This window comes from Acomys minous, assembly GCF_964271855.1.
Source record: "Acomys minous genome assembly, chromosome: 2".
Lineage (NCBI taxonomy): Eukaryota > Metazoa > Chordata > Mammalia > Rodentia > Muridae > Acomys > Acomys minous.
The window spans coordinates 15378371-15393006 of NC_140484.1; the positions used below are offsets into that span (position 1 = coordinate 15378371).

The following is a 14636-nucleotide window of genomic DNA, read 5'->3' on the forward strand; positions in this document are numbered from 1 at the left end:
CCAGCTTTCCTCCTCTCCCCCTCAGAACTGTGCCTGGCACTGTGCAGCTGAGGTGCCGTCTTCATCACGCCCTCTGTTTCTGGTCTTGCTAATTAAAAGGTTGATCACAGAACAATGCTCTTCTCATTAATTTCGGTGTTCCGATTGGGCAGGATCCCTGCTTACCCACCTGATCTTTTCACACTGCTGAAGTTAATGTGACAGGAGCCCGAAGATGGATTACCTGCTGCCATATTGCCCATCGCCTCCAATCAGGAGCTATCTGTGTAAACTGATTGTTCTAATTTGCTCTCATTATTTTTACAATATCAGGAGAAAATAACGCACACAGCTCACTGTCAAAGTCATGAAAATCAGCCATTAGTTAAACCCAGACACTGAGTGGCTTTATTAGAGGCACTGCAGTTTATTGATGTAGCTCCAGTCAAACAAGGCAGCATTTGCTTCAATAGAAGGAAGTGTTTATACAGAAAGTAAATATTTATTGTGATAATACCCACAGCAACAGGGTATTCCAGAGAATCCTGGGCCTATTTTGAAAGTGTGGGTTTGACACAAATCATGTAGCAATGAAGGGATGGGTTGGCATAAGAAAGTAGGAAACATTTAATACATTCAGAAGCATGAAAATGCATCTATTAACTGACATCTGTAAAGCATTCTTTATCTCCCTTACCTTGTACAAATAAAAACTTCAGTCTGTGACTACACCAATCATTAAGTAAGTGTAGCCCAAATATGTGCTATAATAGTTTTATAAAACAGAAATACTATTACCTAGGAACCAGAGCTATTTCTGGAAGAATCATAAAAGTATATTTTAAGTACCATTATACTTTTATTCAATATAAGTTTTCAACAAACTTAATTGGTAGTCCTAATATTACAGATATCCCCGATGCATTTTAGAATTTGATACTACATAGACAGTTTAGTATGGTAAGCCAAGCAAACAAGCTGAGCTTAAGCCGTTTTAGTAAGCAATGGTTCATTATGACAAAAGGCAGAACTCTACAGAAAGGTTATTGTTATTCGGTAAGATAGCACTGAAGAGATTTACCTTGGCACAAATACACACACACACATTATATATGAATATATAATATATTCATATTATAAAGAAAATGCTAAACTTCCAAAGAAAATGGATTTAAATTTGGTATTTCTAGGCTTACCTAGCTAAGAACATTTTGTTAATGCCCCCCAAATAGCATTTTTAGGAGCTAGAGAGTGGGTATAAATAATAGAAACCAATGCCTTTAAATAAAGAATCTCACTAATCCATATAGTCGCCTCTTTAGAACTAGAAGGAAACATGGCTTCCTCCTACTTTCTTTCTATACTGAGATTCCTAGGTAATGTGAAGCAAGAGTGTGCCCTTCTTGCTGTTCCCCTTTTAATGGCCACTTTTCTTTTTCTAAGAAACATGTGCCGTGCCTTTCTCCTTAAAATTCCTGCACTAAAAGACTGCACCATACTGCACTCCGCAAAACGTGCTGATGGCGCCAATTACAAGCCCCCAGCCGAATGCTCCAGCCCCCACCATTCGGGCAGATTTATGCGGACTCTTGCCGACGTTATTACAAGTCAGAGTTTATTGGGAAATTGTTACATTATGCGGAGTGTCTAACAAATTGCTTATGCTGCTATAATTGGATTACAACAGCCGCTTGCTCCCACCGGTAAGATTAGGCAAGTAGGACTCCTGCCGATCTCTGAGCGTTAGCAGTAATTTTATTTGCCTTGCCTCTCTCTTTCCTAACAACATGCCTCTCTCCCTGCCAGCTGTCTGCTGAAAAGGCACAGGCTTGTTCCTTGGCCCTAACAATGCAATTACAGCCCTGCAGATCGCACTGTTTGTGCATTAAGTACAGAGCCAAAACGAGGCGAATTGATCGTTTGACTTTTGGAGAAGGCATGTGATCTCTCTGTGCAGGCGATCCGACATGCATCAGTAGGCAATACTGCAGTCAATTCTTGATGAAGAACTTTCTTCTTTCACCCCTCTCCCCCGTAACCTTTCCTTTTTCACTGAGGAAGACACTGACTGGGCTCATCTCATGCTGATCTAGATCAATTCACAAAGACAAACTCAATCTTATTGGCTCCCTGGCCAGACAGAAATGTGAACAGGGGCTTTCTAGCATCTTGAAGTGCCTCAGTCAGATAGATCAGAGGCTCCCAACAGCTGAAATCACACTGTCTCAAAAAGCGTTCATAGAGAGTTCACTGAGAAAGAGACATTTACACAAGCACTGGAGTTCAGAAGCATGGCACAAAGTTTTGGGTTTTAAGCAAACTGCCTTGGAACGCCTTTCTCAGAAGCCATCAAGAAGCTGCGCTCTGTCCTGCCTTTCTGCACACGTCTATGTGGCTGGAAGATGCCAGCAGCCAGTACACACAATCAATGCAGCTGGACTCCAGGCTTCACAACAACCAGGCCGAGTTCCACTCCAGGCAAAGTTTTAAACACATTTTGTTGACAGCGTTCAGTTTCTTGTTTAACAATGAGTGCCTGTAGCAAAAAGACTACACAGTTACGTGAGTCTAGGGCATCATTCATGAAAATTCTTAGATGGTTCTGGACGTTTTTAAAACCAATTCTCTTTTGGATTTAAAACAATTTGAATCTGATGAATTTTAACACAGACCAAGATCTCTGTTGACATTCTCCTTATCAGTGGTATGTGCCATTTCAGGTGTCTGTTACATGATAAATCTGTTATCCATCTGTTAATCCATTTCCTCCCAAGTCTTTTGAGACAAAACGTCATGCACAACTAGAGGGAATATATTTTCATATTATTTGACAAATATACAAATTCTAGCCAACATGTCACGTTATTGTGTACTTCTTAAAACCTTGATAATCATTAACATATTAAATTCATAGAAGTATTAAAAATGAAAGAAAATAGGTTAGTTTGGAATTTCATTCCTGGCCTCTTTACACAGTATTATACTTCTGCGCTTTCCCAATCTCCTTGGCCTTGAAGATACAATTACATCTTGCTGTGTTCACCACAAAGCTAACTGCGATCTGTCAGAGGCCTGTGTGAACAACAGACATCTGACTCGCTACTTGTGGAACAGTATATTAAAGAAGCCTGTTAACATGTAGTTTAAAACTCAGAAGAAACTCTGAACAGCTGAAATGCCTTATAAATAGCACAGACCCAGAGGAAGTGCAAACGTCTGCATTGTGAATTGTAGATCTTAATTACCGACAATGGCTGGTACAGCAAGTAGCACGGAAAAAAAGTGAAACAGTTGCACTGTTCATGGCTGGCAATAATTCTTCAGGAAAATATTTACTATCAATCAGTTATGAGAAAAGGGACTCTGTGCTCGTAAAACAGCACGTTGCTTCTCATACCAGGACCATTTTGCTTCAGCATAATCTGAATTTAAACAGCTTGTTTCCTGCGGATATAATTTTGGAAATAAATAAAACAAGTCTTCTATCAAAATCTGGAGTGAGTGGAAAGGAACATCACATTTTTCTGTCTCAGTTTCAAACAGATTATTAGTCTCAAGTAAAAAACAGTAATAACAAACAACAAAAATATAGAATGCACATAAGACCACTGAATGGGCTTATCCCAAACAAAGGCAGAACTTGCTCTGTCTAGGTCAGGAAATCAACACAAAGGTATCTGGACAACTCAGTTTTAACTGCATATGTTTATGGGAGGGGTGTGGGGGTGTAACGGTAAATTATGGAAAGCCTCAAACCAAATTTTTCTGTAGTATTTCAATAAAGTCAATAAAAAAGACAACATAAAATTAATGTTCTCAGTTTTCTTTCACAATTAAAAAAACATGAAGGTTGACAATTAGGTACAATGTGATTATGGATTTCAAAGACTAAGTTGACAGTCAGTAATGACTGTACGTTCAAAGCTACAATAAATATAGGGCTCATCATCCCTAAGCAAGTCTCATACGCTCCAGTGCAGTAAGCAGGTGAAATGCTTTAAACTAGCCGGGTGGTGGCACATGCCTTTCAATCCCAGCACATGAGAGGTAGAGGCAGGTGGATTTCTGTGAGTTCAAGGCCAGCCTGGTCCACATAGCCAGGACTATATGAGGCAAACAGACAAAACAAAAGGGCAAACTATGTACAAGACACGTACTTTAGGCTTCAAATATTACCTGGACCCCCTGCCCACCTTTATTTTTAAATGTTTTCTTGAATCTCTTTCCTTCAAGCTAAAGATTCAGGAGCCTGCTGTCAACCTCAGGTAGCTTATGAAACAGCTGTGCTTTCTTACATTTTATTGCAAATTAAAGGCAGTGTCCTTTCCATAGAGGAACTGCAAGACTACTGTAAGAGGAGAGCTACATACAAAGCACAAGTGACAAGGGTCACTCCTGCTTTTTAGAGGAACCAATGCCTTATGTAAAATGCAAACAAATAATATTTAATAAAATGATCTAAGACTATAATTAGTACTTAACACTCACACCAAAATTACTCTGATTGGAATTCAGTTGCTTTGAGTTATAAGGGGAAAGAAAGAGGCTGGCTTCACTGCATTACAATGGCTCTTACATGAAGACAGTTGGACACGCAGGCCACACTAGAGCACAATCTGAATTAGTATCAGACACTTGTACCAGAAGCCATCACAGCCACAGCAGCACAGCAGATACAACTACTGTTAAGAATAAAGGTAAGGAGAAAGAAACAGAGAAATGCCTCCAGATCCTCAAAAATAACTTTGAGTCATTTCTGCCAAAGGTCAAGTAGTAAATGAAGCCAGGAAAGACATGAAATCATGAGACAGATATAATATGTTTAGCAACAAGAAAGGGAAACTCTCGTTGTTGCCATGCTTGTGGAAGCTACTGCAGTAAACAGTTATTCAGTTACATATTTTCAATTGATGATTTGGCTCAAATGTGAAGCTATGAACTAGAAGACAGGATGTGGGCCAATAAAAAGAACCAGGAAGTTGGTTGTATTCCAACTGGAAATTATAGAAATCATTATTCAATCAGAGTGGTTAAGGGGACAATGAAAGAAAATAGGTGTCAGAATAATGTTAAAACAAGCAGGAACAGGATGAGAAGGTCACCATCTGGGAGCAAGTGAAGTAGACTGATGAGCAGCAATGAGCAAACTTATTTCCTCACCCAAGAGCATGGGAGAAATTACACTACTGTGCAGATGCCAGAAGATCTCTAACTGTGCACCACTGAAGTAGAGGGTGGAAAAAGAAAGAAAGAAACTCACCCCCACACTGTACAGACACAGCAACATGGCTAAGGAGTTTAGAGAGTGTAGCTTACCAAGTACCAAGTACAGAAAAACAAAAGGACAGATGCTCAGTTGGCCAGCTCTCAATGAAACTCATTAAATCGTCGCCCTGTCCTTGGACTGGTTCTCATGCTAAGATTATGCCGTGTTTAGCCAGGAGTAACTCACGTGTGATAAAAGTGAGAGCAGCATGTCAGAAAAAGCAGCAAAAGAACACTTTTTACACCTCTGTCTCCACACACCAATGCTAGATATAAAACAGGGTCAAGTGGCACTTGCAAGTTGTTCCTAAGTAACTGAAAATTAAATTTAACTTATATTAATCCTCATTTTTTTAGTAAATTATGATGTGAACTTAAGACACAATTGATGGACCTACCTTTTGCAGCTATAATTTAAAATAGAATCTGATATTTCTCATATGGCTAATTCTAATATGTTTTCAGCTAATAAAGCAGGGTCAGATGTTAACCACGTGTTTTAGGAAATAGAACAAAAACTACTATTGCTCCCATGTCCTGAATGATTGTATTCTTCCTGACCACCTAATGTGTGAGGACAAAATTAGAGTCCTCAGCAGTAAAGAGGCAAGGGAATGGGTTAGTAGGAGGACCCCAGAGAGCGTGGCTGTAGCAAGGCTCCATCTATGAAGAGCAAACTTTCAACTAGACATTGAATTGATTATCAGAACTATCTTCTCAGCCTCTGGAACTATAAAAAGAAATTATTTATAAACTATTGTTTATATTTTGTTGTAATAACCCCTCCAAAAATAAGACAGCTCTTCTTGAATTCTATAAGCTGGAGTCTGCATGATACAAAGTCCTATCTCCAATGGTAAGTAAAAGACAATAGATTTAAGCTGAAAGTTGGGAAAACTGTAAAACAAGAAAATCCTAAGTGGTAATAAAGTTTATTTTCCTTTCAGGAAAATGAAGACAAACTCTAGTAGTACAGCCCATACTGAATGTTATCCCTGAGATAATAAAGCTAATTAAAAAAACAAAGGCCCCCCCCATCAATCTAGAAGATTGAAGGAAAAAATTTAAGATTTTTAAATAATATTCTTTCTTTGTGAAACTTATTTTCTATGTATGGGTGTTTTGCCTGTAGGTATGTCTGTGCACCACGTACATGCAGTGCTCACAAAGGCTAGAAGAGGGCACTGGTTTTCCTGGAACTGGAGATACAGATGGTTGTAAGGGAATTGATGGTGCACAGATGGGTGCTGGGAATTGAACCTGCATCCTGTAACAAGATCAGGCAGTGCTTTTAAGCCATCTCTTCAGCTCCAAAGATTTCTAATTTTAAATATTATTTTTGTATATAGAGATACAACACACATATATACATGAAAAGACTTAGCCCATATGGACAGATTATAAACATTTTTCCATTCAAAATCACTAAATGTGACTTTTCTTTTGGTTTCTGCTTTGGGTTTTAGAGACAGGGTTTCTCTATGTAGCCCTGGTTGTCCTATAACTTGCTTTGTAGACCAGGCCAGCCTCTGCCTCCCAAGTGCTGGATATAAAGCCATGTGCCACCATGCCTGGCCAAATGCAAATTTTCTTAAGTAACAGTGGTATAACATGACCTGGATCTTACACTGTTCAAACTGCCACCATCAGTCTATTTCTGGTGCACTACACTTGTACTTAAAGGAGGTGGTCCTTGCCTTTAATCCAAGCACTCAGGAGGCTAAGGCAAGCAGATTTCTGTGTTCTAGGCCAGCCCAGTCTACATTGTGAGTTCCAGGACAGCCACAGCTAAGTAGAGACCCTGTCTCAAAACTAAAAACTAATCAACCAAAAGAACAACAAAAACAAGACAGGAGGAAGTTACAAAACAAAGTGTTCATTATTTTACGCAAATCTTACTTATCAGTGTGATGGATAATAAGACTCTGTTGCAGCTGAAGAGAAAGAAACCCCAACTTTCAGTTCACTCTGTAGAAAGTGGTGCCTGCTTGCATTCTTTTCATAAACAGATGACCTTCTGATCATCCGTAGCGACAGCACTGGGTAGAGATCCTCCAGTTGCACCAGTGTTGCAATGTGGTATAATATTAACTGGCAAACACCATTACTTACTTTGGCCACACAATTTTCAGTCTTCATAGCAGCGCTTGTTAGACATACTGTCTCTTGGTTTATGCAGAGCCTGGCACAGCTGTTGTAGGTCTGTAGAGATAATTTCAAGAAAAAAAATTGTTTTTTAGAGATACTGAAATACTGACATACATAGATGTCAAATTCTCTTCTATGTCTCTAAATCCACATACAATTCTATTTGTAAATTTGAGATTTGTAGTTGTTGAGGGACCAAGTAGAGAGAAGGAAGAAAGGACACAGCCCATAACAGCCAATGGTGTACCCATGAACAAGTATGTGAGCATTGATTTCATGGTATGAATCAGAGATAAGGATTGGATATAAAAAATATTTTAAAATTCGAACTTTAACCAGATATGGTATAACCCCAGTACTACAAAGGTCAAAGTTGGAAGCATTTAAGTCTGAAACTAGCCTGGGCAACACAGTAATACTGTATTTAAAAAAAAAAAAAGGTAAACCTTAAGAAGCCACATTTTATTTAAAAAGACAATTATCAGCCAGACATGGTGGCACACACCTGTAAACCAGACATGGTGGCACACACCTGTAAACCAGTCACTGGGAGGACTGTGAACTGGAAGCCAGACCAGGCTACACAACCAGATCCAGGCCTGCATTACATAGTTGGACCCTGTTTTCAACCACAACCACTACCACCACCACAACAGAAAAGAGAACGAAAGAAACAGTAGGTCTGAAGTATACTTGGGAGCCTAATTAGAAGACAATTAAAAAGAGAACTCTAGGAAATGGATATCATATTGGCTGTACCACAGTCTTCCTTTATGATAGATGAGTGCTTTTTTCACTCCCAAACAGGGCTTCTCTGTGTAGCCCTGGCTGTCCTGGAACTCAGAGATCCAACCTGCCTCTGTCTCCTGAATGCTGGGATTAAAGGCTTGCACAACCCACACATGGCTAAAATGCACTCTTTTTAAGAACTAAAATAGAAATTATTTTATGTGTTTGAGTGTTTTGCTTGTATACTGTCTGTGTACCATATGAATGCAATGCTCCCAGAGACCTGAAGAGGGTGTCAGATGCCCCTTGGACTGGAGTTATAAATAATTGTGTGGCATCCCATGGGTGCTGTGAGTCAAACGCAGGTCCTCTGGAAGGGTAGCAGTGTTCTTAAACACTAAGCCATTTCTCCAGCCCCAGAAAGACATTATCAATAAGTGGTTAATAAACTCAAGTCCAAGTGGATTAAAGACTTCAACATGAAACCAGACACACTAAATCTGTTAGAAGAAAAAGTGGGGAAGAGCCTGGGACTCATTGACACAGGAGACAACTTTCTGAACAGAACTCCAACAGCCCAGGCTCTAAGGTCAACAATTAATAAATGCGACTTCATGAGGCTGAGAAGCTTCTGTAAGGCAGGAGACACTGTCAACAGAACAAAGTGACAGCCTACAGACTGGGAAAAGATCTTCACCAACCCTACCCCTGACAAAGGTCTAATATCCAAAATATATAAAGAGCTCAAGAAATTAAACTCCACCAAACCAAATAACCCAACTAAGAAATGGGGCTCAGAATTAAAAAGAGAATTCTCAACAGAGGAACACTGAATGGCTGAGAAACACTTAAATGCTCAACATCCTCAGTCATCAGAGAAATGCAAATCCAAACAATTCTGAGATTCCATCTTACACCCATCAGAATGGCTAAGATCAAAAACTCAAATGACAGTATATACTGATGAGGATGTGGAGAAAAGGGAAACACTCCTCCATTGTTGGTGGGAGTGCAAACTTATACAACCACTTTGGAAATCAATCTGGCGCTTTCTCAGAATAGAGCTACCTCAAGATCCAGCTATTGCACTCCTTGGAATATACCCAAAAAATGCTACACCATGCAACAAGGACATATGCTCAGCCATGTTCATAGCAGCCTTATTCATAGTAGCCAGAACTTGGAAACAACCTAAATGTTCCCCAGTCGAAGAATGGATAAAGAAACTGTGGTACATTTACACTATGGAATACTACTCAGCTATTAAAAACAAGGAAGTCCTGAAATTTGCAGATAAATGGATAGAACTAGAAATGATCATATTGAGTGAGTTAACCCAGACCCAGAAAGACTCACATGGTATATACTCACTTATAATTGGACACTAGCCCAAAAGGCATGTCCCAGGAAAGTCTTCACTTACCAGGAGATTGAGATAGAAGCGAGAACCTCCTATTGGGATTCTAGGTGAGAAAAGCATGGGAGAATGGGGAAATAGAAGGACCCAGAGGGTCCTAGAAACCCACAAGAAGAACATCATGATGGGCGGATCTGGACCCAGAGGTGTCTACTTAAACTACTGCACCAACCAAGGACAGACAATACATGCAATAAGCATTGAACCCCTACTCGGATCTAGCCAATGGACAGGACATTCTCCATAGTTTGTGGAGAGCGGGGTGTGACTCTGACATGAATTCTGGTGTCCCCTTGGTGGGGAGGCCTGGTGGCACTCAGAAAGGATAAGCAGGCTACCAAGATGAGACCTGATAGGCTGTGTGGGGGAGGATGTCCTCTTCTGTCACAGACCTAGGGGAGGAAAATAGGGTGAAAGAGGGAGGGAGGGAGGAACGGGAGGATACAAGTGAAGGGATAACAATTGAGATGTAATTCTGAATAAATTAATAAAAAAATTTTATAAAAGAAATAAGTGATTAATATATGAGAAAACTATAATGTACTCTTTAGCCTTTCATTGCTGTTTTAGGTTTTCTCTTTTTAAAGATTTATTTTATCTTTAACTATGTACAAGCACTTTCGCTTGATTATGTCCACCTGTGTGCTGGTGCCTGCAAAGGCTAGGTGTGTCAGATTTCTTCGGAGCTGGAATTACATGCAGTTGTGAGCTGTCTGGCCTGGATGCCAGCAAGCAAACTTGGGCCCTCTCCTAAATCAGTAAGTGCTCTTTACCTCTGAGCTCCCTCCAGCCTCCAGCTATCCCCTCAGAGACAGAATCTCACAATACAGTCCTGGCTGTGCTTAAACTTGCAGCAATGCCCTCCCTCCAGCCTCCTGAGTGTGCTTTCAATCTAAAGTTGCTGTGCAGAGTGCAGACTCTACAGATCACTGCTCTCCACTTGTGCATGCATCAGAATCACCTGGGGGACCTGCTGAAGCACAATTTCCAGCAGACACTGACACTGCTGGCCTGGGAATGGTCTTTGAGAAACAACATAAATATCTGTGTGGCAACTATGGTGACAATAGTTAAGCCACAATCACTTAATATGAATTTTAAGAACTCTACTTAATGAATTATGGTAAGCTTCAGATTTACTTGTTACAAAGATTTGTCTTTTTAAACTTCCTTAATTCAGCTTCCCCTTAATATGGCATCTCAGAGAACATTTATCAAAACTAAGAAACTGGGGCTGCAGCTGTGACTCAGTAGTGGTCTATATTAAGCTCCGGCTCCAATTCCCAGCACCACCACAACACTCAGGGAAGTGAGCCTGGAGCCAGCATTGTGGCACACACCTATAAACCCAGCACTTCAGCAGCTGATCTAGGAGAGTAATAAGATGAGGCTAGCCTGTGCTACAAGTAAAGACTGTTTGGGAGGGGACATTTATTTCTTTTTATTTTTTATTTTTGGAGACAGGGTTTCTCTGTGTATCCTGGACTCACACTCTGTGGCCTGAACTCAGGGAGATCCACCTGCCTCTGCTGTGATTACAGGCACGTGCCACCTTGCCTGGCTGGGAGGGGAAACATTTTTAAAAGGTGTGTGTGTGTGTGTGTGCGCGCGCCTGTGTGTCTATGGTTGTGTGTATGTGTCTGAGAGGTCAGAGAGCATGTATGATTCCTTGGGACAGTGGTTCTCACTCAATCTGTGGGTTGTGACCCCTTTGGGGTCGAATAACCCTTTTACAGGGGTCACCTGAGCCATCTGAAAACACAGATATTTACATTAATATTCATTAACAGTAGTAAAATTAGTTATAAAGTAGCAATGAAAATAATTTTATGGTTGGGGGTCACACAGTATGAGGAACTGAATTAAAGGTTGAGAACCACTGCCTTGGAGTTACAGGCATTTGTGAACCACCTGATATGGGAGTTGGGATCCACACTTGGATCCGCAGCTAGGGCAGTAAGAGTGCTTAAACACCCAAGCCACTTCTCCAGCCCTGGGAGAAATCTCCAGGTAGAGTGGGTGTGGGTAAACTTGGGAGTATAGGAAGTACAGACCTCATTCAGGTTCAGTTTCCTCACTAAGGTCCCCTCCTGCCAGGAGCCAATCCTGACCTTTATTTGCATTCATATGTCATATCTCCTCAGTCTTCGATAACCTAGCACAAGTTTGCAGTTTTCCTTCCCTTTCATGACTGACACGTCTAAACCAGTTAATCAATAGGACCTCCCTCAACTCATGATCAAAATGAGGTCACTATCTGAAGGATCAAGTGAGGTGACAGGCGCTTCCTTCGAAGGGCATCAAATCAAGAGATGTGTTAACAGTTCTCGTGATATCTGTCTTGATCTCCTGGCTCCACTGTGAATGCATAATTTTTCCCTTTGGGAATGATCAACTATATTAGAGTAAACATTTTGAGAGTACACATATAGTTTCTACTTTAATTTTTGCCTGCTAATTCCAATATACTTTGAAAATCTTGCATATAGTAATTTTTACTGTAGTATTATTCTAATTGTGAATCTTAAATTTCTTTTTCCTTCTATATTTTATAAATTGGAATCTTTCTACAGGGAGAGTTGTGGTACCTTCCCAAATTTATTTATTCACTCACTTGTCTGTTTACAAAAGCATAAACAGAATTAAAAATGTTTCTTTTGGCCAACTATTACTATTTTTCAAAGAACTGGAGCAAAAAACCCCTTTCTCATCTATAATCCTAGCCCTCTCTATCAATATTATGGCAGTTTTCTAGTAAGCAGTTGTAACAGTTTGTTTTACTGTTATTTAAATCAAAATTATTCCAATATGTTAAAAATACTTACAATTTAAGATAAAAAATTCAAGCGACACCACATGCTGGCAAAGATGTGGGGAGAGAGGAACACTCCTTCATTGCTGGTGGGAGTGCAAACTGGTACAACCACTCTGGAAATCAATCTGGTACTTTCTAAGAAAGCTGGGAATAGGAGTATCTCAAGATCCAGCTATTCCAGTCCTTGGAATATACCCAAAAGATGCTCCACCACACAACAAGGACATTTGCTCAACTATGTTCATAGCAGCCTTACTCATAATAGCCAGAATCTGGAAACAACCTAGATGTCTGTGCCTCAGTCGAAGAATGGATAAAGAAACTATGGTACATTTACACTATGGGATACTACTCAGCTATTAAAAAAACAAACAAACAAACAAACAAACAAGGAAATCTTGACATTTGCAGGCAAATGGATGGAACTCATCCTGAGTGAGTTAACCAGACCCAGAACGACACACATGGTATATACTAACTTATATTTGGATACTAGCCTAACATGGATGTCCTGAGTCTTTACTCAGCAGGTGATCGGGACAGATGTTATTGGAACTCCAGGTGAGAGAGGAATGGAAGAATGGGGAAGGACCAGGGGGTCCAGGAGCCCCACAAGAAGACCATCAAGGCTGGTTGAATAGGGCGAAAGAAGGAGGGAGGGGGGAACGGGAAGATACAAGTGCGGGGATAATAATCGGGATATAATCTGAATAAATTATTTTTTAAAAACATACTTACATTAAAAATGTTTATATGTATGAATGTTTTGCCTGCATGTATGACCTGTATAACACATGTGTATGTGTTCCTGGTGCCTGAAGAAGCCAGAAGAATATACCAGAACTCTTGGGACTAGAGTTATGAACAGCTTAAACCTCCCTGGGCACTGGGAACTGAATCTAGGTCCTCTCCAAGAGCATCAAAGGGACCTTAGCCCCTGAAACAGCTCTCTGGTTCCCATTAAAATTATTCTTATAAAATATTTTTGTGGAAGAATGGCGGGCCTTGCCCCAGGTGAAAGCAGTCCTGGCGGGCTACGCCCCAGGCTATGCCCCTTGGAGACACCACGGATACCCGACTGAGATGGACTTTGTGATAGTCCGAGAGGAGCCATCCTGGGTCTGGAATTTAGGAAACAGACTCGTGACTCCAGCCGGGCTAATCAAGCATCAATGGGAGGAGGGAACCGGAAGAGACAGGTGATTGTGGACCTACAGAGAGAGAGGCAGGCAGAGAGGAGAGAAGGCTGCAGGTTTGGACCACGAGGGTGTGGATTGCTTCTATCTGGAAAAGGATCAGCGTGCAGACCTGGAGACACCTAGGGATTCGTCCTGTGGAACTGATACCCGGAAAGTTTATTGTTCCCCTTAACCTCTTTTCCCTCCTGTATAGGATAGTGGGTTATATAATAAAGTCTAATTGTTAAGAAGCAGAGCCAACGTATTTTTAAAATTCACATGAATTAATAAACAGTTATTGAATAAACTAAACTTTTCTTTATTTTATGTGCATGCATGTATGGATATGGGAGGGTGTTAGATCATGGATTTGAAGAGAGTTGTGGAGAGATGGCTCAGAGGTTAAGAGCACTGGCTGCTCTTCCAAAGGTCCTCAGTTTAATTCCCAGCAACCACATGGTGGCTCACAACCATCCATAATGTGATCTGGTGCCTTCTTCTGGCCTGTAGAGGTTACATGCAGGTTGAACACTGTTACATAATAAATTAAACAACAACAACAACAACAACAACAACAACAACAACAACAACAACAGACAGTTGTAAGCTGCCATGTGGGTGCTGGGCTTTGAACCCAGGTCCTCTAGAAGAGCAGCCAGTGCTCTTAACAGCTGAGCCAGAATAAACTAAAATTTCAATGCAAAGAATTTTGGTTCTTCCAGGTTGGTGGTCCATGCTTGTAACCTCAGGATTTATAATTAACATGGGCTACACAGACCATACCAAAAGAAAGAGGGGGTGCAGGGAGGGTAATAAAGGGTGGAGAAACACAACAAAAGAATTCTGATTTCAATAATGAAAGTTACAACAAATTAATCTTCCTATGGATAACAGCTTAACTGAAGTTACACGAGGCAATGAAGATTGGCAAACTGGGAAGAAGGGGGAGGGGGCTGAAAAAACATTCTCTGGGTGAGATGTTTGCTTCTCCCCTCGAGGTGTTCAATAGTCCATTCGGTGCAAGGTGAAGGTGGACATAACAGCTAGGAAGCCACAGTGGACGGGGTTGAACCGTCAAAGGACAGGCTTCAGAACTGCCGCGGTG

General features: G+C 40.7%; 1 protein-coding gene across 10 annotated transcripts in view; it reads right to left on the reverse strand.

The window, feature by feature from the left end:
- BTRC (beta-transducin repeat containing E3 ubiquitin protein ligase) overlaps positions 1–14636 on the reverse strand; it is a 176990-nt gene that overhangs the window by 59840 nt on the left and 102514 nt on the right. For all 10 annotated transcript variants that reach the window (XM_084773757.1, XM_084773756.1, XM_084773751.1 and 7 more), the window contains one exon: positions 7357–7446. In XM_084773757.1, coding sequence (XP_084629883.1) covers positions 7357–7446 — 90 coding nt within the window. The remainder of the gene's footprint in view (positions 1–7356; positions 7447–14636) is intronic.